Source organism: Phaseolus vulgaris, chromosome 1, assembly GCF_000499845.2.
Source record: "Phaseolus vulgaris cultivar G19833 chromosome 1, P. vulgaris v2.0, whole genome shotgun sequence".
NCBI lineage: Eukaryota > Viridiplantae > Streptophyta > Magnoliopsida > Fabales > Fabaceae > Phaseolus > Phaseolus vulgaris.
Window position 1 is genome coordinate 6278644 of NC_023759.2, and position 25859 is coordinate 6304502.

The 25859-nt window shown below is 29.7% G+C and overlaps 2 protein-coding genes across 4 annotated transcripts; one reads left to right on the forward strand and one right to left on the reverse strand.

The window, feature by feature from the left end:
* The first annotated feature begins 4034 nt into the window (after nt 1-4034).
* On the forward strand, nt 4035-11402 carry LOC137813365 (E3 ubiquitin-protein ligase At1g63170). 2 transcript variants are annotated; one of them, XM_068615557.1, is made up of 7 exons: nt 4035-4522; nt 4619-4668; nt 4810-4898; nt 5006-5639; nt 5855-5980; nt 6063-6342; nt 10606-11402. In XM_068615557.1, the coding sequence occupies exons 4-7, from the start codon at nt 5032-5034 to the stop codon at nt 10837-10839; spliced, it is 1248 nt and encodes a 415-aa protein (XP_068471658.1). In that variant the 5' UTR covers nt 4035-4522; nt 4619-4668; nt 4810-4898; nt 5006-5031; the 3' UTR covers nt 10840-11402. The 2 variants fall into 2 exon arrangements, with proteins under 2 accessions (XP_068471658.1, XP_068471659.1); XM_068615558.1 differs by having other exon boundaries at nt 4073-4522; nt 7475-11402.
* A 1832-nt stretch (nt 11403-13234) lies between these two features.
* LOC137813367 (polyadenylate-binding protein-interacting protein 5-like) lies at nt 13235-15750 on the reverse strand. 2 transcript variants are annotated; one of them, XM_068615559.1, is made up of 3 exons: nt 15635-15750; nt 14528-14991; nt 13235-13773 (listed from the first exon to the last, which is right to left on the reverse strand). In XM_068615559.1, exons 2-3 carry the CDS (start codon nt 14948-14950, stop codon nt 13612-13614), a joined length of 585 nt encoding a protein of 194 aa, XP_068471660.1. In that variant the 5' UTR covers nt 14951-14991; nt 15635-15750; the 3' UTR covers nt 13235-13611. The 2 variants fall into 2 exon arrangements, with proteins under 2 accessions (XP_068471660.1, XP_068471661.1); XM_068615560.1 differs by having other exon boundaries at nt 14528-14995; nt 15635-15748.
* Nucleotides 15751-25859: the final 10109 nt, after the last annotated feature.

The following is a 25859-nucleotide window of genomic DNA, read 5'->3' on the forward strand; positions in this document are numbered from 1 at the left end:
ACCAATCAGACTAATCATTCATAAAATTTCTTTAAATGTTATCATATAAAATTTCAATACCAATTATATCATTCATATATACCACACATGAATCTATTTTCAATCACAATCATTGGTTTTCATTTCAATCTACAATACTTTGATTTTATTTCATTTATACTCACTACACATGGATCCATCAACAATCATAGTACCTTGATTTCCTTTCAATCCCGAGTACATTGATTCATTTCAATCATATTGACTACACATGTATCCATTGTTTTTTGGAAGACTCATTAAGTATGCCCTATCAGAGACTAACATCTAATTTATACATCAAGGATCAGAGTAAGTTCAAACATCCAATACCGAGTGTCTACAACGGGACTTGGTGTGTATGAACTCCCTCATTAGCTTCTCACCACCTAACATCTTAGTCTGTGTGGCTTAAATCATTAGTGAAGTTAGATGATCTATGTTAAACATAGGTTTTTCATACTTAATGTACCATCAAACAATAATTCATACATTATTCCAAATGTATGATATCAATTTCATACAATTTTCATCATTCATGTATAATACATACCATTCAATCACATAACATTTAAAATTTCATAACATTCAAGAACCTTTTCCAACATCAAAAACAATTTATAACTTCTAAACTATCAAAATCTAATATTTATACATGTCCACACAACATAAAATCAAACAATTTCATCAAATAACATCCTTACAAGAGAACTTGAAACTTGGGACTATGTTCCCTCCACATTCAAATCTTCTAGCCTTAGTACCATTGAAAGTTAAAGTTAGTTTTTCTTTAACTTCAAGTCCAGTGGAAACTTCAACTCCAACAAAGAAATTATTCAAGAATCTTGGGACCTAAAGAATGTCATCCAAGCATCACCAAAATTCAATGTATGGTAAAACTAGTTGAGAGAAACACTTTTCCTAACTCTCCATCAAGATTAATGACTAAATCTTAAGGAAAAATAGAGAATAAAGGATCTTTAGAGTAAAAATGAACTTAGTTTGTTTGAAAATTTGATCGGATAGAAATGTAACCTAACTCCTCAGTTACTGCAATGTTATTAAATTTTGAATTGAAATAAATGAATTACGGGAGAGAAAATAAAGAGAAAAGGGAGATGAGAGATATAGAGAAAGAAGGGGAGCAAAGAAAAAAATAGGTGGGGGATGGCTTTGGGTCTTACATAACTCAATTAAAAATAATTTCAAATACATATTTTAAAATTAATTATTACAAAATTTAATAGTTTTTTTAATTATATTAGAGCTCATATTTAAATTAAAATAGTAGTATATATTCTAAGAATTTAATATATATATATATATATATAAACATTGAGCAAGAATTGACTATATAATTACACCTTATAATATAACATGCTAAAATAATAAAAAGCCTAAATATAATAATTTTATAAATTATCAATTTTTATTTTTATTTTTTCAGAAACAACATCTAAATCATCTTATAATATTGTTAAAAATACCATCTAAACTATTTTTAAAACAACAATTTTTTTTTATTAAAAATAAAAGTTAAATTCCATAATTCTTAGAATTTAAGTTCATGGTATAATTGAACTAAATATTTCTCATGTAAACAAATTTTACACTAAACAACTATAAAAGTTAATTTATCCTCGTCTATTACAATTCGATTAAGTTTCATTTTTTAATTTATATAACATAGTAAATTTATACTTTTCTTTGCTATTCTTCTTTCCTTATCTTTTTCTTGTGACTTGGATTTGGAGGAGTAACCCTCCATCTTAAACTCTCTTTTGAAATAGGATGTGTTAAGATAATGTTTCCTTCCCTAGAAGTAGTTATTATCTTAAGTTGTTGTTCTACCCTAACACATAGTTGAACCAAGTCCTCCAATTTTTAGTAATTAAAAGGAAAAAGTTCAACCCTATCTTGGATTTCAAGGTTTAGGCCACTATTGAATCTAGCAATGTTAACCTTAGGTTTTCCCTTGACATGAGCCCTCAAGCTAAGTATTTTCATTTTCTGCCTATATTCCTTTACAATTAGATCTCTCTGTCAAAGTCTTTGGAGTTGATACATCAACCCCCTTTCATAGTAAGAGGGAACATGACGTCTCCTAAGGGCATTATTTAGCTCATTCCAGTATCAAATATTAACAAAAGGGTTTTCATTAAAGATGATGGAGGACCATCTTCACTGTCAAGCCACCACACACTAAGAGGATATCATCAAATCTACCAGCTATGTTGGTTTTGATAGTGATTCAATGAAGGCTTCGTCACCAGAAGATGATCATGATAGTGATTAGATCAATGTGTTAGCCAAAGACAAAGTAAAAAATGTCTTATATATGAATACAAATTGGTTATGAGTGGGCAAAATTGAATATGAAAAAGTATTTAATGAAGTATCAATTGTCATTTGTATTGGTGGCTTTTAAGAGAGTATATGCATGATAGAAAGCACAAGTGAGGATGGTATAATGTCGACACATCATTATTGTGCCATAAATAACATCTGTCGCAATTGAGAAGATTCATCCATGGATTCCTCTTACATGTATGCTTATTTGATCATAAATTTTTATGTTTGGTTTCCATTTGAAGAGTTTACCATGGGGCACTCCACATCTTAAACATGATGTCAATTCAATTTCTACAAGTAATTAAACATCTCTATAAGCTTTTTTGCATTACATGCAATATGCTTCATATTGATCCTACACCCCAACTCTTTCTTCATCACTTTTGTACTAGGTTGAGAATTTTGTTGGTTTGACTTTTCTAATCATTCAACCAATGATATTGTTATTCACTCCTTTCATGATATCATTCAATATTTTTAAGGGTATTTTCTTTAAAATTGTCATTAATCTAGTTGTTTGGTAAAGCTTTTACATAAAACGGGTGTCTAATGGTAGAACATCTAGAGACAAGTCTACAATAGAATGTGTCCAATTCAAGGCTTGATCGGTTGTCAAGAGCTATATTAAGAAAGAGGGTGTTGAATACAATGGTGTGTAAGAAGGATTAGGTGTGTAATTTGAAGAAGTCATCGCACGAACTTAAAACAATTTCCTATATAGTGATATATGAGGTTTGATAAGTTCATTATGTCTCATGGGCATGACAAAAGTTCTCATAACTCACATGTCATAAAAAGGTAGAAAATAGTGAGTTCGCCTCTTGTTGAATGTAAATAACATGCTAATAACACATCGTGATGAGGTTGCAGGTTAGAAAATTTAAAGTCTAAAATTATGAGAAAAAACATTTCGTCATTTCATATGAATCACTTAAAAATAAAATTATTTTTTAATTTTTAAAATTAATGTCAAGGGACAATTTTTATATGCAAACTAACCCTCACTTTTTCCTTAACTTCTTGTTTTAAGGCCTAAGCCACAACCTTTATGATAGAGGTTTTTTTGGGGAAAAAGAAAAAGAAAAAATGAAAGAGCACTGAATCTCACAGATCAAATAAAATAACATCTATTTCCAGTCACTCTCTTCCCTGCTCCACTCCACTTTAAGCAACTTCGTTCCTTGGTAAAACCATCATTCTCTTGCATTTACCATCAAATGAATCACAACCTTAGTATGAACTCCATCACACTCTCCGATCCTAAAACCATCTACGAAAGAAGAAGAGAAAAAGTCCAAAGAAGAAGAGAAGACCAAACTATAGAAAATAAAAGAATAAATTGATTAATCAATTCAACATTTTTCTTTTGCATTTGCATGTTATTTTTTCTTTTCAACTTCAACTCATCCAACTTAAAAATGGTGGATACACACCATTTCTGCTAATTTCTATAATAAAAAAATAAATGAAATGATAAAAGAAAATTAAAATATTCCATATCAATTAAAAAAGTTATCAGTAAAAATAACACAAATAAATATTATTTTCTAGAGTTTCAACCAAATTATTTAATTTAAAAAATTTATTATCCTAAAAGTATAAAACTTATTTAATCCGAGTCTTAATTTGATTCTCTTAAAAAAAAAAAAAAAACAAAACAAAGAGAGTTACTTCCTACTTCTTCCTTCTGTACCTTTCCCTTGTCATCATTTTCGAAGAAGCAAAAGGGAAAGAATAAAAAAAAAAAAAAGAAAAGGGAAAGGATACTGCAAGGTAACACCGCAAGGAAGCAACGGAAGTGTGCATGACAGCCTTTATCTGATTGTGACGTCCGTCATCGTCCCCAAACTCCATACGGCGCCGTTTCCCCTTCATCTCTCTCCCTCCCTTCTTCCCTCTCCGATGCGCTTCTCCATCTCATTCCGCTTTCTCCTTTTCCTCGCGCTTTCCTTTGCTCGCGACTCTTCCAGTCAACGCCACCGTTTCGCCCCTTCTGATACTCCTTTTCTCGATTCATCCGCATAAACCACTCTCCTCGCACGGCTTCCTTCATCACTTTCTCACTCCGCTACTCCCTTTCATTCCGATTTTCCTTCAACTCTTCTCTGGAATCCAGCCAAATCGCCAACTCTTGTTTCCTTGAAGAAAACACGTATTCAATTTTCTTTTCATTTCCTTTTTTTTAACTGTTTAGGTTTTCAATTTCATCGTGTGAATTTATTGCTGTTGTTATTTTCTTGATTTGCAGGTTTCAATCCTTGGTTTTTTATTCATGTTCAAGTCGCTTGCCGGAATTAGGTTAGCTGATGTTCCTTTCTCGCTTTACAAGCAAAGCAACTGTTTGTTTTCAATTTAGGTTAATTTCTTTAACATATTGATATGTTTAGTAAAAGATGAGAACTATGTATGGTTTTGGAAGTGAACTTTGCTTCTTCACAGATTTACGAATGGAGGTCGCTGACTTTGAAGCATCCTGATTTTGCTGTTGCAAGGAGGAGAGTTTGTTTTCAGTCAAATTGTTTTTAAAGGTGGTGTATAATGTGTGTGTGTGTTTCTGGGTTAATCTATGATTCCTTGATGGTGGAGTTAGATTAGATAGATGTTATTGTTATCTCACCAGAACGATGTCTTGAAGGTCCGGGCGACACTCTGCCGTAGTTGATGGAGCGGCCTGGGAGCACCAATGGCAGTCAGCATGTGATAGAAATAGCTGGGAGTTCCGATGCTTCCACATCATCTGCGACACATCATGATAGGAGTTTTAATGGCACAGATGTGGCGCTGCATGAAGAAAGAATTACCGGTGCAAGGACGCCTCTATCTCAGCCTTCAGTTTCAGTCACTAGTTTATCTAATGGGTCTAATAGTCGGAATTCCTCATTCATGAGACGCGGGGATACTCGTAGGAGTAGGAGTCCTGTGCATTCGGGGTTGTGGATATCGATTGAGCTGGTCCTCTTAGTGAGCCAGATTGTTGCATCTATCGTTGTTTTGTCTTTGTCAAGGCATGAACGTCCACGTACTCCATTGTTTCAATGGATCATAGGTTATGCTTCTGGATGTGTTGCTACCCTTCCTCTGCTTTATTGGCGGTATTATCATCATAACCATATGAGAGAGCAAGATTCTTCTCAATCAAGGCAAACATCTCCTCGGATTAATGATCCTTCAGGGACACTCCTTTTCAGTTCCAGAACTAATGGTGGAGAAGATGGTCAGGCTGTTGCATCCTCCAGAAGCAATCAAGCTTCTGTGTTGATGAATAGAAGGTAGTTAATAAGATACTACTGTCAATTTTTTTATACAATGTTAGAATGGCACCTTTTTCCTTTTTTCTTTCGTGGTGAATTCAATTGTATAAAAAATTGTAAGCTTTAGGCTTTAGAGTTATATTAAGTTAATGTGCATTCATATGTTGAACAAAGTTTGTTAGACACATAATAGCTTATAAAGCTGCTAACTCCTTGTTATTCTTACAACACAGAATGAAGACTCTAGTGGAATACTTCAAAATATCTTTAGATTGCTTTTTTGCTGTATGGTTTGTTGTTGGAAATGTATGGATCTTTGGGGGACGTTCTTCTGCTGATGAAGCTCCTAACTTGTACAGGTATAGCCTTTAATTCACTCTTGCTTTTAATCGTCTGTTTTTTTCAGTCATGAAATTATATCTGTTTCATTTCACTTGGCAGGTTATGTATAGTGTTTCTTGCCTTTAGCTGTATTGGTTATGCTATGCCCTTCATTCTCTGTTCAACAATCTGCTGTTGTCTCCCATGTATAATTTCCATTCTTGGGGTTAGAGAGGATATGCCTCAAAACAGAGGGGCAACTTCTGAATCCATTAATGCTTTGCCAACGTACAAGTTCAAGATGAAGAAAAATAAAAAAAATGGAGAAGGCAACTCAACTGAAGGTGGAGTTGTGGCTGCAGGAACTGAAAAAGAGCGAGTAATATCTGGAGAAGATGCGGTAAGTACCATCTGATTTTATATATCTGTGTGTATGTTACACTTTAAGTCATCTTAGTATAATTGAATTTCTGAGAAGTGGTGAGTGTTTGTAAACCCTCACTTAGTAAAGTGTGTTTTAGGTGAAATAGAGGTGAAGAAGAATAAAGCCCCAGATAGTTTCTGTTAGTGACGTCAAGTAGTTAGGGACCTCAAACTGAATTAGTGGTGATAAGATAAGAAGGGGGGAATGGGACCTCTAATTCTGGTAGCTGGGAAAAGGAGGGAAACAAGAGAATGAAAAAGGGGTGGAGATTGCATTGTATGACAGGTTATGAGAAAAAGGGAGAGTATTTGAAGGTTTCAACCTTCTGACAAGAGGTACAATCCAGACCATGTTTGTAAAACATGCATTTCCATTAATAGTGATGGAAGAGTAGGAAGGAAGGGGGAAATGATGAGATGCTGGATGAACAAAAAAAAAGATGATCATAGTTGTAAATCATGCATGACAGCACTGTGATTGTAGGATAGTGGACTGGAGATCTGAGAGGTATAATGATATGATATATGTATAAAGCTGTGATGTATGAACCATAGAAATGTATTATTTCTTTCTTAGATTGCTAGATCTGTGAGGTATGTACAATGATATATGTATAAGCTGATGGCTTTGCACAGAAGCAACTAACTGTTATGGTTAATAGTACTATAACTGAATCCTAACTGATCAATAACTGCCAACAATGATAGATCTACACGAGAGGATGGTATATATCCATCATTCCCCTGCAAACATAGGTTGAGTTGGAAGAAACCACTTTTCTCTAAGAAGGTGAAATCATAGGTCTTAGAGTGACTTGATGAGCACACATAAGTTTGCTCTGCATCAAGGACACGTTTGACCAAAGAGTCTTGTTTTGCACCTTTTCATGAACAAAATGTATTTCTATTTCCATGTTTTTGGTGTGAGCATGTAGTAGGACAAGATTATGACATTACTGGACTGCATTTTGGTTGTTGCCATAAACAACTGAAAGATGGAACTGATAGTTCGAGTTCAGTTTGTTATGATTGAATCCAGAATGTATTCTACATTAGAATGCAATGTTGCTATAAAAGTCTTGAGAATTGGATTCTCTGCATTTTTGCAGCTTTGGAGATAGAAATCATTTAGTCAAGGTTGAGGTGGAAGGACAACATACTCTGAAGAAGGACGATGAGCATCATGACCTAGCTTATTGCACAGTTGGTCTTAGAATTTGGGCTTAATTCAATATTCTAAAATTGATTTGTATAGTGAGGATTGGCTCATGCCTTGTGAGCATTGCCTAAGTCATGTTTCTAAGCCATGTGAGACTAAGCACTGCCTCAGACCTAGCACAATTAAGTTACTGGAATTTGCAATCAAGTAGACCAAATAGACTTCAATTAATGTAGCTTTTCAATGCAGGCCCTCACACTTAAGGCTATGCAACTGGAGTGTTAGCAATGTGGGTGGCCTGACAATAGATCTAAGATATGTTGATACCTTAAAATTCAGGTTTTAAGACCTAATTCAAGTTCATAAAATTGACTTGTATGGTGAGGATTATACAAGCCTTAGAAAGAAGTGCCACTTAGGCCGTATCACTAGGGTAAGAGGACCTAAACATGGTCCCTCACTCAGCAAAATGAAGTGATGGAAGTTGCAATAAAGAAAACCAAAGAATCCACAATTAAAATGGACTGTGGGTGGCTGAACATATGGAAGCTTTCCAACAGTTAACATTTTTAGAACTTCTGTGACCTCCTCCATGGCCTCCTTTATTTCTGCCAGCTTGGTTTCCATGGCCTGGTCATCTGAAATTGTAGAAATTTGAGTATTGTTGGCCTTGAAAAGAATACAAGTGTGATGAGGTAGTGGTCAACATGTTCCTTTCCAATTGGACTTCACCAGTGAGGAATAGAGACTAAGCCTCACCAATTGTGCGAGGATCACTCTATTATTCACTGAAGTGGCAGTACTTGAATCCATTTAGAAGACCATCAAGAACAAAATCGAGACACACAAGAGCCGAAACTGGAGAACCAGCGGAGATTAGTGAATCATCTAGAACTTTGATACCCAATAGATATTCAGACATACTTCTCCATTCTTTGTATTTCTCAGTTCTGATCTGAACTTCGGACGACCTTGGTTCAAGTTTGAGTGTGGAAGAGTTTTTTAATTTCTTCCCAAAGTTTCCCCAAGCATGTGCGGTCTACAACTCTTGTGGAGGTAGATCTGAGAGATGGGAGGAGCCATTCTTCCATTTCAACATATATTTTAAAATTCAAGCATACTGAGAAAATGATATAAAATCACAGAAGAGAGAGCTGCTGGGCATAGAGAATGGGCGAGAAAAGTTTTGCACTATAAAGTTGTATTATTTCTTACCAAAAGATTGTAAAATCTGGGAAGTACAACGATATACATGAGCTGACAGGCTTGCTCGGGGGCAACTAATGTTGTTACAGTTAACAACAGTAAATTAACTGAATTCTAAGTTCTTAACAGCACAGCAACTGCCAACAGATACTATGCTTTATAAGAGACTTTAAATAAGGCTGTATATATCTCTCTGTAGAAGATGGTAATAAAATCTTGATTACCCCAGTTATTGGCTTTGCATCTTAACCCAAAATCCTGCCTCCATCCTAGGGGTTCAAACTAGCTGCTGATGTTACTGAGTTGCAGGAAATATTGCCCTTAAGAGACTTATCCACATTAAAATCATATAAGCTTAGCACACATTAATCACTTTGGGTAATTTTTCAAAATAAAGGGTATAGTATATTTAAAAAAAATATAACCTTCTGGATATAGAATTTTACAATTTCCAAAAATTTAAATACATTGAATTTGAATTACTTTCATTTTAAGTTGTTTAATTTTTCAAATATTTTGTTTCGATGAAGCAATTCAAATTTATTGAATATTAACTTTCTTGTTTGAAAAGAGTATTTTAATTACCACCAAATAACACTAGTGCTATTGATCTAATAACAATTCCCGGAAACATCAACCAAAAAATAACCACTTCAGCTGAAAACATATGGTTGACCTCCATCGAAAATTAACCCCAGACATTGGTTGAGAAAATACTAACAAAAGTCAACTGAGAAATAGACTTGGTCTACATTGCCAGATAATGTCAATAAGAAAACAACGTCTATCAATGTTGATTAAAAAAAAGTTGACTTCGGTGGTCGAAAAATAGTCTCATTGACGTTGAAAAATAATTCTGCCAATGTTGGTAAAGAAAATCTTGACTAAAGTTGGCTGAAAAATAATGGCATACATTTTGATCGACATTGGTTGACAAGCAACCCCACTGACATGAACTGAAAATATCTCAAGGTTGACCTGAAATTTTTTTTGACATTAATTGAAAAACACCATTGATGTTGAGAAATAACATTGGTCTATATAGGCTCAAAAAAACCTCTACATTGATCTATTTAGGCTCAGAAAAACCTTCGTGGTGACGACCAAAAAATAACCACAATACACAAGTGACTTTAACTTGAAAGGAACTTCCTCAAACATTAATAAAAAAAGTGGTATCAAGTTGATAATGTCCAACTGAAGTTGACTCGATGATGTCCCAACCAAGGTTGAGCTGAAGAGAGAATATGGGTAGAAGAGATATAGATTTAAGACAAGAAAAGGTATGAAGAATTTCATAATTTTACTTTTTGGGTGGAATTTGAAATTCTCTAGTTAGTATCAAACTACTCAAGTAAATGATTTGAATTTCTATAAAAAAAAAAATTATCCTCTAAAACTTTCCCATCCGAACACACTATGAGGGAGAATAATATAATTTTAAAAAGTAGAGGGGAGAATAATATAGTTTAATCATTTCTTGGGATAGGATTTAATGTTCCCAACTAAATATCATCCTTAAATTGTCTAGTTAGTTACACTGTTCAGTTATGTTACATTTGCTATGATAGCACTTGTATCTAATCAAAGTCTGTATCTGGTCTATGGACGAACAGATTTAGGCTTGTAGGCTTCTTGGTATGGTAGCGGTTATTTGGTCGTTAGCACCTAATTTTTTTTTATTTGTAGATGTCTCTCATCCATGCCATCAGGTAAAGAAGTTTGATTTAGTGTGGTTGTGTTGAATTAGAGTATTATTTTAGAATAGTGTAAAGTGTTTGAGCCTAAAAAGACCATGCATCAATATGAAGATTTTTTTTGTTTGTCAGCTGCTTATGATTGAAAATCCTATTATTTTTTGTGGTTTTTTGACAGGTATGCTGCATCTGCCTGGCAAAGTATGAAAATAACGATGAGTTGAGAGAATTGCCTTGTTCTCATCTTTTCCACAAAGATTGTGTGGATAAATGGTTGAAGATAAATTCATTATGCCCTCTTTGCAAGAGTGATGCTGGTGAGAACTTAACAGGATTGGTCTCAGGAGAAGATGCCATCCAACATCGGAGTGAGAGCAGGATTGAGAATGACCTCGCGAGTACCTCAGTTTAGTCGATTATATACAAATACACAATTGGATCCACCCTCTCATTTTCCTTGAGAACTGGATCATGTCCTCTGGCAAGTTACTGGAGAGAAAGAACCAGTCACCTTTGGTAATGGTGGGTAATGGTGGGTAACTAATCACCTATTTATGAAACTGGAGTTTGCACAATAAACTGCATTTCTCTCATAGCAAGAAGATGGCCTTCTCAATGAAAAGGAAATAATCTGAAGCCCCTTTTGCATACGCCCAACTTGTACTCTTGTAAAGTCTTTTCTACGCACTTCACTTTTTGGAAGGATGCTTGATTGAGGTCATCCATTCCATATCATTTTTGTTGATGTATTTTCCTTTACTTGTTGAAACTTTACGATGGCCGATACAGGACATACCCGTCGTAGTCTAGTGCTGCAACTAATTGTTCAAGGGACGCTCATCATGGCCATAAACCGTCTGGTATTGACGAACGACGGGAGTTAAAGCGTATGATTTCATGTAAATGAGTTACAGGAATATACACATATATATAACGTGGAGTTATTGCCATTTCCATCATTTGGCAATTGTGTCACCCCTTTGTAAATCTTTTTTTTTCTTCCAATTCGCGAGGATTATTTTAAGGCATTTTACTGCCGATCACGTGTTATTTTGGCCTCATTGATTATTCTTCATAGTAGTTCATTTTGTTATTATTTAACAATATGGGTGAACACATGATATTTTGAACCAGTAATGATTGGAGCCCAACTATCTAGAATTTTACCAAAACTAAAAATAACACTTAATAAATGACAATTGATTTTGTTCTTGGGATACTCTAAAAGTTCACAAACAACATTTTCTTTGCAGTTAAGGGTGGTCCGCATTAGTAAGGTTGGTGATTGGGACTGTAGGATGTCTTTGTTGAGTACATTTTAACATTTTCTTGATTTTTTTTATAAACATTTTCTGTTGAGTTCCATATATAAACGGAAATAGTTCAATATACAATTGAAACAAGTTGCATTGAGAGTTTATTCAAAACCTAAATAATGTCCAATTATCCTAATCAATTAAATGATACAAATAGGTATTTTTATTTATTTTATTTTTAATTTTTTTAAACAAACACTTAATATTATATTTTTAATTAAAAAAATTACACAATTACTTCAAATATATTGTTTTTTCTGAAAAATTATTCCTTCAACAATTTTTCTTCCAATTAATTACTTCTTAAATTAATTATTTTCAAAATTATTTTTAATTATTTTTTTCCCAAAAATATTATTACTCAATGTAATTATCTCTCAATTCTAATTTTAAAAAATATTTATATTTCTACACTTTTATTTAAAAAATATATTTCTCAATTATTTAATTTCAAATCATTAATATTTAATTATTTATCTCTATTTTTTCCTTCCCATTATTTCGAAATGAAAAAGAGAAATTCCTCATCAGAATTCAATTATCCAGGAACTAAATTCCGAACAGCTTGCAACCAATTCATGTTCGGAATTGAGCTTCTCGGGGATCTAATTTTGAACTAACACAGTAGAATACGTTATCTGTGTAATTAAATGGAAAAAATTGAATCATCTATTCTCTTTCCATGTCGCTTCTTTTCTTTTCTTTTCTTTTCTCTTAAATTTGAAGTGAAAGTGCATGAACGGATTAGTTAGGTTTTGGTTCATCTAACTCTTATCTATTTTCATACATCTTCATCTTCTATTAATAGAAGTTCTTCTTCAATATCTTCAATGTCTTCCTCATTTTCTATGGATTTTCTATTTTTATTCGTCTTAGTATTTAAATTTCTAAGACATATATTAACAAAAGACAAACAATTTTTTTTTTAATTTGTTGAACTTCCAAGTTACAAGTTGTAGAAGTTCAAATTAAAAATAATTACATCCTTTTTTTTTAATCAGAGATCCCTCTTATACATCAAAACAATTACAATAGTCATGCACACTTAAGTAGTATCTACCTCTCTTTTTGTTTAAATCATTTTAAAAATTCAAGATAACAGAAAAAATCTCAAGACAAAAAAAAAATCCAAGACAACAGCAAATCACTCTTTATTACATTAAATCAATCTTCACTCTCGGTTTGCAAGGCTTATGTATAGCACAATTCCACAACGCTCTCGCTGAAGTTTTCATGTAGCATAGGAGAAGTGAGGATAAGATGTTCCCATGGTAAAAATTTTAAATCCCAATTTATTACATAATAATACGAAACAAAACGATTCTGTGATTCTTCTTCCGCCCGATACAATTACGATACAGAGCAAAAACAATTGTTCAATCAATTCGTAAACAATTATTCAATCAATTCCTATCATGGGAGGCACGAACCGTATTGTTTTGTGCGAATTGTATCGTGATTCGAACGATACTTAGTACCATCGTAAAAAAGGACAATTAAATATGTTGTATATATCTATTGCAGCAAAACCTCAAAGTTAGCTCACCATGGTACAATCAAGCAAGCAAGTCCACAAGACACTATATTTAATCCATCCCAAGAGAAAATCACCTTTACTTTATATGTTGTTTTTCTTTTACCTCTCTCACACCTCAATTCATGTAATTGAAAGGGGTTCCAAATTACACAATTGCTCAAGCAACTCAAAAAGAAAACATTTCAGACCATAATGACCAAAACAAGACAAAGCTGCGAACTATACAGAACCATTAAATCGATGATCGAGAGATCGCCACCTAAAGTAAAATATTTTGATTTTTACACTTATTTTTATATCCAAAGAAACCAATTATGAATGACAAACCAATTCATAAGACATCGCCTGATGCCATGTGACTAGACGAAGTGCTGGTTTCCTCTGCTACATTCTTCTGTTTTAAGGAAGTAGATTCAGCTGCTAATCCAGATTCTGAAACATCACCAATATCAAGTGTCTCTGGAAGAGTTCCAGAAGATTCATCACCCTCTAACTGAAACACGAAAACGGAAAAGCCTCAAAAGTTAGTTTGCAACTTAACGGGTTTTGAAATTGATCCATTAACACTTGATCTGACTACTATAAGTATCTCCACCTAATGAATGTTTTGCCTTTACATAATTAAACTATGATAATTCTTTCAATTCATTATACCAGAAAATGTTAAACTAACATCAATTGGCACAGATTTTAGACATGACAACATCCATATCTGCAAGGGATATATAATATTTCAGAACAAGAAGGGTGGGAAGCGCATTATATTAAAGCACAATGTATGAAACTCCTTAAATTATTTAGAAAACAGAAAAGCAAACCAATTGAATATAAACTTAAAAAATATCAAACAAAGTTTACAATAATGAGTGGAATTTTAAAAAAACAAACATGGACATAGAAATCTCATATTACTTTAAAGTTCAACAACCATTAGATGGAAACGTTTCTTCTATCCATTATCATCTGGAGAGACAATCTTCAGGAAGAACAAGAATGGAAAAAGAAAGGGGGATCACTTTATTATTTCATCAGCTTTTTATTACACATTTAACCAAAATCTCCAATTCAGTATCATAGCATATTACCTGATTCAACATTTACACAGCATGAATAGAAGCTAATATTTGACTATGCTTACATAAATGAAGACATAAAAAAGTTTTGTCAATTAATTAATTGGAAGAATAAAAATGAGGCACTGGATAAACAAATCTAAACCCCAGAAACTAATAACTTTATAATTATACCTCGAGTTGACTGAGCATGTCAATAGCAGCATCCAAGTCTCCACTGTTTACATTATAGACATCTACAAGGGACTGATAAGATATGCCAGGAAATGTTATCCTAAGATATTCCAAATCCATATCCAGATCTTCGGCTAGCAGCTGATTTTCCGCCACCTCTGCCACATTCTGAGACGATGATGTGTAAGAACTTGAGGCAAGCTGGTTTTTTGTTGGAAAAGCTTCAGGGGTAAAAAGCCTTTCTGAACTAGAATTGATAAGTTGCTGATCATTTGTGGCATCCTGACGAGTCTGAAACCAAACACTTCCATCATAATTCTTGGAATCTTTTTCTGTAAAAGTAGTTCTACCATCTGCCCCCCTTTTAGAGAGAGGAACATATGAGGCTGCATACGGATTCAAAGACGATGATTGCGGCCTCATTGAGTTGAAACAGGTGCAGATAAACTATTCTTCTTATTGATCTTCCTTTCCCCACACATACAAGAGAAAGCATCAGTCAACACGAAGCTAAAGTTAATCAAAAGGTAAATTATTTTCTTGGGGCATCTAAAATAAATACAAGAAAGAATCCAAACCTTCAAATCTGAAAGAATCTACAAATGCAAAAATTAAAGAGAAAAAGAAAAAAGATACAGAGTAGAGTATGATTGAACAAACTCTAACCAGCAGACTACAGAGCCAAAACACAAAATATCAACGGGGATTCAATCATTAAATTTTATTGTAACCCTTTTAATAAGTGCATGTGAAAGTAAATAGATTCAATAGAATATGTTTTATCATTCCTTGATGGAGAACTCATACACAAATTTAAAACATCAGATCAAGAATTTATTCTGAGAAGATCAATAAACAAGTAAAAACAAAACCTTTAAAATTTCACTTTTCAGTGATCCCTTTTCAAACACCAGCAAGATCAGGCTAAACTAAAACTTCAATCAAATATCTAAACAATTTTAAAAACATCGATCCAGAGAAGTATTGATTGGAACCCAATAACACCAAACGACAATTTAATCAGCAACAAATGGTAACTAATAAAATTGTGATTCGAATTGCACAGAAAGCAAAAGAAGAGAAAGAAAATGAAAAATGGGAACAAACCAGTAAGAAAGAAACCCTAATTCTTGAGATCGCTGTGAATGGAAAGAAGGAGAGAAAACTATAATGAAACCATTGAGACAAGGAAGTTAATTTTTTTTTTCTTGGCACAACTGTGATTTTGTTAGAAAATCACTATATTTATATAATAACTATAAAATATAAAAAAATAATTTATTGTAAATATATTAAGAAAAGAAAACGCTGACATGTTTTTCTGTCTTTTTTTTATAGCTTTGTTTATTTGAATTAATATTTAATCACTAAAATCTGATTCTATTTTGATTAAAAATTAGTAATAAATGAGATAAAATTGAGTTAAATTATTTGTTGGTATGGTTTATTAATTATGTTGAATTGAATATTTAAGAAATATATATAATTATCATAAAGATTTCTTTTATGATATTTGTTTTAAAATAATACCAGCGGGAATACAATATTTATGTTTGTGTATCTATATTTATATATATTTATGTTTAATATTAAAATTAAAAATAATTAATATTTTTATTATTTATATATATTTATATTTAATATTAAAATTTGAATAATTAATATTTTTATTATTTATATAATTATATTTAATATTAAAAAATAAATAAACAATGATTATTTATATATTTATACTGCTAATATAAATTTATAGTTTTCTAATAATATAAATATACATGATAATGAGAATGCACACAAATCTTTTTAATATAGTTAATGATATATTATGATTGATACATAGTTATAGTTGTATATGAACAAAATTATAATATATATATATATATATATATATATAAATAAATACAAAAGCGATGGGACTCAACTAAACCCATTCAAAATTTCTAAAATGTGAAAGTTTAATATAATAATTGTAAAAAATATATTAGAAAATTCCCTCTCACCAAATAAAATCATCATCTTTAATACCATAATTAGTCAAACTATTACCATACCTATATAGATTAGATACCAAAAAATATATGAAATTCATCATTTCAATAAACTCATGTCTCAATCAAACTCATGTACTCGTGAAATGCATGGATTTAATTTTAAAATATAATATATTTATTATATAAATTTAAATTTTAAAAAATATTTAAATAATAAAAAATAATATGTATAACATAAATAAAAATTTATTATTATATAATTTTGAAATAATAATTATAAAAAAAAGTCAATCATAATTTTGTTTTTTAGAAAATGATTGTTTATTATTTAATATGTTTCTTCTTGATATCATAATGCTCAATTTGATTTTTAGGACAACTTGTTTGTAACTCGGTAAATTATCTTTTAACACTACATGTAATATAATATTTCAGTTTTTAATAAAATCAAATATATAATTCGTTGAAGAGTAGTAGTAATAATAATAATAATTAAAAAATATACAATAAAACAATTAAATATTGTACAATTGTAATTGAAGTAAAAATATTTAAAAATATATTTTTGTTTTTAAAATTCAAATATTTGAACAAATTTTAACGCTTAAAAGAAAATGAACAAATTTGATATTTTGGTAACTCGTTAAATTATTATTCAACACTATACTATGCAATAAGACAATTCAATACTTTAAAAGGTAATTGATGCAAAATATTTCAAAACAAATATAAGGTTTTTCAAATTCAAATATTGAAATAGATCCAACTATTGAAATAGAGTGAACAAATATGAATTTATGTTAAGTTAGTAAATTATCATTCAACACTGCATAAAATTCTTTAGTTTTCAATAAATTCAAACACATAATTCGCAAGTAAGTGAGTAATAATAATTACAAAGATATGATAGAATAAAAAAACTAAATACTTTAAAATGGTAATTGATGCAAAAATATTTAAAATGAAATTAATTATTTTTTAAAATTCAAATATTGAAACATACTTCAATAATTTAAAAAAATAAATATATATGACATTTTGGTAACTCAACAAATTATTATTTAATACTCTAATAAACTTTTCAGTTTCTAATAAAACTAATCACACATACTTCATAAATGAGTAATAATAATAATAATTATTATAAAAATCACTATACAATAACAAAATTAAATATTGTAAAGGAATTATTGAAGTCAAATAACATTTAACACTACATGAAACTTATCAGTTTTCAATAAAATCAAACACATAATTCGTTAATAATAATAATAATAATAATCTCAACAATAATAATAATAACTAAAAAATATAATACCATAAAATAATTAAATAATGTAAAAGAGTAATTGATGTAAAAATATTTATTTATTTTTATTATGTTTTAAAATTCAAATATATAAGGAGTGAATAAATATCACATTTTGGTAACTCAACAGATTATCATTTAATACTCTAATAAAATTTTCGATTTCTAACTAAATCAAACATTGAAAATTAAGCTCAAAAACTGGAATGTTCACAATGCAGTTCTTCTTAAATAGGGTCTCCTCCTTGGTATTCAACAAAATTTAGAGACTGCTAGTATGTATGATATTGATGGACTTATTTGTAAAGAAAAGATTGTTAAAGAGGAACTTGATCATGCTCTTCACTATCAATATTTTTTTTTGAAAAAAGGTGCTAAGATGCTTTGGTTTGAAGATGGAGATAGAAATATTTTTTTTTTTTTAATGTTGTGGTCAAAAGGTGAAATAATTCTAGTGAGATTCATCGTCTACGGATTGATAATGTGGTTATTGAGGATCCTAAACTCATTGAGGAACATATTTTAGACTCTTATAAAACTCTTTATGTTGTGTCTATTTCTCATGTGCAGGATACAAGAAATATGAAAGATTTTATTGGTACTTATATTCCTGAGTCCTCTTAGGAGAATATGATGTTGATTAAATGTACTGATTTTTTGGAAATCAATAATGTTGTTTTTAACCTTAATGGTAATAGTGTTCCTGGTCCTCATGGTTTTGGTGATGGTTTCTATCACTTTTATTGGAACATTATTGGGACAGATGTTTGCAATGTTGTCCAACAATTTTTTAAACAAAATTGGGTTCTCCCTAAAATAAACAGTAATGTGGTATCTCTTATTCTTAAGATCTAGGGTGCTGATTCTATTAAAGATTACAGGCCAATTGTTGTTGCTAATTTTAAATTTAAGATTATTTCCAAGATTCTGGCAGATCGGCTTACTCTTGTGGCTGCCAGAATAATTTCTCCTAATCAGTATGGGTTTGTGCAGGGCAGACATATTCAGGATTGTATTGGTATTGCTTCTGAAGCTATTAACATGTTTTTTAAAAAGGTCTGGGCAGGTAATGTGGCTTACAAAGTTTATATTCATAAAGTGTTTGACACTCTGAGTTGAAAGTTTTTACTATTAGTTTTGTCACGCTTTGGTTTTTACCCCTCGTTTGTCTGTTGGATTAGTACTATTCTTCGTTCAGCTATGCTTTCAATCAGACTAAATGGGAATTTGGTGGGATTTTTTCCTAGTAGAGGTGTCAGAGAAGGTGATCCTTTGCCTTCTCTACTTTGTTGTCTTGTTGAGGAAGTTCTTAGTAGATGTTTCTCTAAGCTTATGAATGATAAGAAGATTCTTCATATGGCTAACCCGTCAGGTTTTCTCACTCCCTCTCATATTCTATATATGGATGACATTGTTTTCTGTAGGGCGGAATAAGTCTCTTAGGAATTTGAGTATTTTTCTTAAAACATATGGTGATTTTTCGGGTCAATATGTTAATAATTCTAAGAGTAGTTTTTTCACCATGGATAATTATACAAGATTTGTCACCAAAATTCAGCTTATTCTTTCTTGTAGTCATGGTTGTTTGACTTTCACTTATTTAGGAGTGCCTATATTTGTTGGGTGCTCCAAAGGGTCAATTTCTTCAACCTTTGGCTGATAAAGTCAAACTGAAGCTAGCCTCTTGGAAAGGTAAATCTCTTAGCATGATGGGTTGAATTCAGTTGGTCAATACGGTAATTACGGGACTTCTACCTTATAGTTTTAATTTGTATAAATGACCTATTTCTCTTCTTAAGCAAGTTGAGCAGTGGTGTAGATATTTTATTTGGACTGAAGATATCTGAAAAAAGGCATAACTACTATTAATTGGGCCACGCTTTGTTCTCCTTTTGAGAATGGCGGTTTGAAGATTATTAACCTTCACCATGAAAATAATGTTTATCTTCTTAAGCTTGCTTGGAACTTTGCTTATAGCAATAGGCCTTGGTCTTTGCTCTTGAAAGCTAGGGTTCTTAAAAAAAAAAATGCAAGCTTAGAATGATTTATAGATCCTTAACTCTTTGGCCTGCAATTAAACAGTTTTATTCTACTATACTTGATTATACTTCTTAGACTGTTGGTACATGTTCTCTTATTAATTTCTGGAATGATAAATGGTGTTCTACTACTTCTTTAACATATATTGTAGGGATATCTGATGGTTCTAGCATTTCAGATACAGTTTCTCAATTTTGGACAGGTTGTGATTGAAATATTTCATTGTCTTTGCAGCAGATGCCTCATCTTTTTAGTCATATCATGGTCAGGGAAGAAGATGAGTCTGGTCGTTTCACTCTTAAATTGGCCAGGACTTTCTTCTTGGAACTAGTAGTTTCTTTTTGGTTGGGGTAAATTAATTTGGTCTTCATTTATTTCGCCTTCCAAATCTCTTGTATTTTGGAAAGTTTTTTATGGGCGGCTTCCTACAGATAAGCATATTCAGAATAAAGGTTTGCATATTTGTTCTATGTGTACACTTTGTGAAAAGCACAAGGAATCTATTCCACATTTAGTTTTTGAATGCTCTAATGCTTTGGGTATTTGGAATTGGGTTTGGGAGATTTTTCCTATTTCTCATTTCTCTAATATGGATTATCTTCTTTCTTTTATTAAGAGTGATGGTAGTCCTTTGGTTAAATTCATTAAGCTTGTTGTGATAATTTTTTCTATTTGGATGATATGGCATATGAGGAATTTTTCTTGTTTTCAGGATAAGATTGAGGTTTCTCGGGTTATTTTGGTTATAAAAGATTTAACTTGTCTGGTGGGTAACTCTTCTAAAGCTTCTATGAAAAATGATATGTTGGATTTTCACGTGATCAAGTTTTTTAGTATTAATACTCGTACTAGTAAAGTTCTTCGTCCTCTTCTTGTGAGATGGGAGTTTCCTTCACCAGGCTGGGTTAAAATTAACACTGATGGGGCTGCTAAGGGATATACTGATCTTGCTACTTGTGGAGGTATTTTCTGTGGGAGTATGAGAGAATTTATTGGAGCTTTCTCTACTTTCCTTGAAGTTCAAATTGTTCTAGTTGTTGAGTTTTATGGGGTTATACATGCTATGGAGAAGCTCAAAATATGGGGCTTACTAATGTCTGGTTGGAATATGATTATGCTTTGATTTGTGTTGTGTTTATTGCTAGGAAAAATGTTCCTTGGATGCTTCGGAATCGATGGAATACTTGTCTTAATTATTGTGGGAATATCAGGTTTTGGGTTACTCATATTTTTCGTGAAAGGAATGCGTGTGCTGATAAGTTTGTTACTTTAAGATTTATTCATAGAGAATAATTTCATTGGTATAATAGGTTTCCATCTAGTTTGTTCTTAGAATTCTTTATGAATATATATAATTTATCTATGTATCGTTTTTGTTAACATATGGGTTATGACCTAATCCCCCCATATTTTTGTGTTTACTTTATTTTTAATAATATTTTTTTCATGTGATGACAAATGATTGTTACTTTAGGTGTCAGCTTAACTGAGATTTCAAGTTGCATAATGATGTCTAACATGAAAAAAATTTTATATAAAAAAAAACATTCATTTTGTAAACCAGTAATAATATAAATAATTAAATAAAATCATATTACAATAAAATAATTAAATACAATAAATAAGTAATTGATGCAAAATATTTAATAACAAATTTATTGAAATTAAGTGAATGAATACGATAATTTTGTAAATCAACATATTATCATTTAATACTATAAATTTTTTTTTACATTAAAATCATTAAATACTGTAAAAAAAGTAATCAATGCAAAATATTTAAAAATAAATTATTGTTTTTTAAATTCAGATATGGTAACATATTTCAACGTTCATCGAGAGTGAATATAATTAGTTTTTTTGTAATTCATCAAATTATTAAACACTTGATAAAACTTTTATGTTTTCAATAAAACCAAACACTTAATTCAAAAATAAATAATAATAATAATTAAAAAATAATATACAATAAAACACTTTATGAAATGGTAATCGAGTACATTATCATTTAACACTTTATGAAACTTTTCAGTTTTTAATAAAACCGAACACATATACTTCATAAATGAATAATATTAAAAATAATAATTAAAAAAATATACAAGAAAAAAAATAAATACTTTAAAAGGATAATCGTAGAAAAAATATATAAATATTAATTTACTATTTTTTTAAAATTCTAAAATTGGAACATTATACCCTAAACTCAACAAATTATCATTTATTTGATGCAAAATAATAATAATTTTAAAAATATTATACACTAAAATAATTTAAATATTGTAAATGAATAATTGATGCAAAACATTTTTAAAAACATTATTTTTTAAATTTAATTTTTTAAACAGACCTTTATAATTGAAAGAGAATAAACAAATTTGACTTTTTTGTAATTTAATAAATTATTATTTTATATTGCAGAAAATTTTTAGTTTCTAATAAAATCAAGTAAAAAATTCGTAAATAAATAATAATATTATTAATATTAAGAATAATGATAATAATAATTAAAAAATATGAAAAATAAAACAATTAAACATTGTAAAAAAAGTGTAATTAATAAAAATATTTAAAAATAAATTTATTGTTATTTAAATTCAAATATTGAAACACATTACAATAATTAAAACATGGTGAACAAGTTTCACATTGGTAACTTTGTTAATTATGATTTAACACTGCATTAAACTTTTTAGTTTACAATAAAATCAATCACATAATTTATTATAGAGTAATAATAATAATAACAATATTAATAATAATAATTAAAAACAACAATAAAATAAAATAATTAAATATTATAACAGAGTAATTGATGTAAAAATATTTAAAAATGAATTTACCATTTTTTAAAATCCAAATTTTGTGACATACCTCAATAAATAATTGGGAGAGAGTGAATAAATATGACATTTTGGTAACTCAACAAAATTATCTAGGGATGACAATGCGGAACGGGTCATGAGGGTCAGCCTACAACCCACTACCAAAAAGTGTAGGACAAACTCACTAATATAGCAGTTGACTCGCTTAAGCCCACCCTGCATAACCTGCAACCCGCACGGGCCAACAGCAGGGCGGGACGAGTTGGTCCACTAGCTTGCAGAAATAAAATAAAAAATTATTTTTTTTTTGCAAAAACAAGTCATACCCTATGTGAATTTTATTATTTTATTTAATTTTAAAAAAATTGAATTTAACGTACTAACAAAATGAATGTTTTATATTTAAAATTTGTTAATAAAAAAATAATATAAAGAAGAAATTTCAATAAGATACTCTTTAAAAAAATTAGTCATCTTTATTAAAACATTGTGTAGCAAAACTTTGATAAGATAATCTTATACATTTATGAGAAAAAATAAATGCAAAACAAATTTTAATTATTTTTAATAAGCCTCCTAATAACTCTCATACTTTAATTCATATTTTTATCTTAATGGAGAATTGAAACATGAATAAAATTTTAATTTTTCAATAGAAGAAATAGATATTTTTTATAATTAATAAAATTTTAATTTTAAAATTATATATTTTCTTATACGGACTGATCCACAGGTCCGCCGACTAGCTCTTATGCGGGACATGTTAATTAAATGAGTTTACATTTCTTGCGTGGGACGGGGCAACCCGTCCCTAAAAACTTTTCCACTTTTAACAAAATCAAACATTCAATTCATAAAGAAATAATGATAATAATAATTAAAAAAACATAATATAATAAAATAATTAAATATTATAAAGAAATAATTGATATAAAATATTTAAAAATAAATTTATTATTTTTCTTAACATATTGAAATAGACCTCAATACTATATGAAAATTTTCACGTTTTAATGAAAACAAACACAAATAAGAATTAAAAAACATGATAAAATAAAATAATTAAATATTAATCACATCATTCTTAACTTGTCATTTATTATTTAATAGCAATATAAACAATCATATATTTAATAATGACACATTAGAATATAAATTTAAAGTATTAAAATTATAAAACAGAAAATATTTGTTTTTAAAATTACCTTCTGATAATTATTAGGGAGTATAATTGAATTAAATCTTTGTTGATTCTCTTTAAATTATTCTTTACAAATTTATCATAGTAGGAATCCAAATCATACACTTTATGTCATGAACATAAAATATGAAAAAAAAAAAAATCTTGATGAGCATCACAACAACACATGAATGAAAATTACTATTGATATATCACACCAACTTTGTTTGGTTTTTTCGTATCAAAAGAAGTTCTTGACAAAGACTTCTCACTTTCCACTCAATGAAATGACTTATGAAAATAAAATATTCAAATATTAATCAAAATCAAATCTTCTTGTAAATTTATCGTTTTTTTCATTCAAACATAAACTAAAAATTAATAAAAAAACACAATTATTAAAAAAATTTAATTAAAAATTAATAAAAAAAATTTCTTTTATATTTTTTCTAATAAATTTTGTGGTACTGAGACGTGAAACAAATTACCCTAAAGTAGATTCTATTTGTATTATAGAATTCTTTTTAAGATTGTCTTGGAAAAAATTGTAGATTGAATAAAGATTTTATTTTAGTACAAACTAAATTTCAATCCCTTCTTTGATATGTCCAAAACACAAATCACTCTCATGAAATAAGCTTAGTATTGTTGTAAATTAAATTAAATTTTATTTAATTAAGTTGTGTATTAAAAAATAATATTAATTTTTTTTTATTCCACCAACACAAAAGATTCATCTTGAATATTGACATAAAATTCTTATGATTATATACATATATTCTTTTTCTATAATTAAATACTATATTCAATTGGCATGAAAGCAAGATAATGTTTGGATTTGTTTCTTTCCAAAAAATGAAATATTTACTTTTACTTTTTTAACTTTATAATTATTGTAGTTAAGGTCTTTAATTTTTCAATAAAACCTCAGCATAGATAAAACTTTTTATTTTATCATATTATTGTTAGTAATTAAAGAAGTACAACCATTTTATCACAAAATTTAGGAAATGAATCTGCACATATTTAAAAAAAAAATCAGTTACATAACAAAAGATAAACTAGGAGTTAAAAAAAAATCGAATATCATGTCTATAGACGTGAATTTATTTTATTTAGCATTAAGGTTAGAATCTTTTTGAAGTGATGCCTGTTTTTTACATATATTTGAAGTTTTGTTTTGGTGCTTGTTTATATAATCCTATGCGCAACAATAAATTTTATGAATATATATATATATATATATATATATATATTTATAGACACTCATAATTTTATTTACCTAATTATTATGATTAGTAATATTTTTATTAATTTATATACTCTTTTCTGGTAAGTCAGAAATCAATTAATTTTGTTTTGTTACTTCAATCAACGTTTTTGTGTAGTTAAGATTCTTAGAAGTGAGACACTCTGTCTATTGATCAACTTATAAGGGTGTTCTTGGCACTAAATTCTAGTATGAGGTAGTAAATTCAATTTTAACTTTAAAAATGTTAAAATTTATTTAACAAACTAAAAGAAAACATTGATATCTTAAAATAAAGTTTAAGTCTAACTTATTCTTATAAAATTAGTTTATAAGATCATGATGGTCTTTACTATAGTATTTATTATCGTAACTTAAACACTTACATAGTCTACTGATAGACTGTCTAATGGGTATAAACAATCTAGGTCTTAAAAATATCTCCTTTTTGAATATGACAAAAACTATAAAGTTTTAGAAAAACACTTAGAAAATTAAACACTTTAGTAATGCATAAAAACTCATTGCATAGGATGATCATGTTTTCGTGTACAACAAATAACAAATACATAGTAATGAGCAATGATAACACAAAGACAAGGAAACGATAATCTAAACAGTCAAAGCAATATAAAAAAAAAGTAAAGGATTGTTCAAAAAACATAATAAGAAAACAACTAGAAACTTTATAAACATATTTTCTCCTTTTTTTTGTCAGCAACAAAAAGGATTAACAGA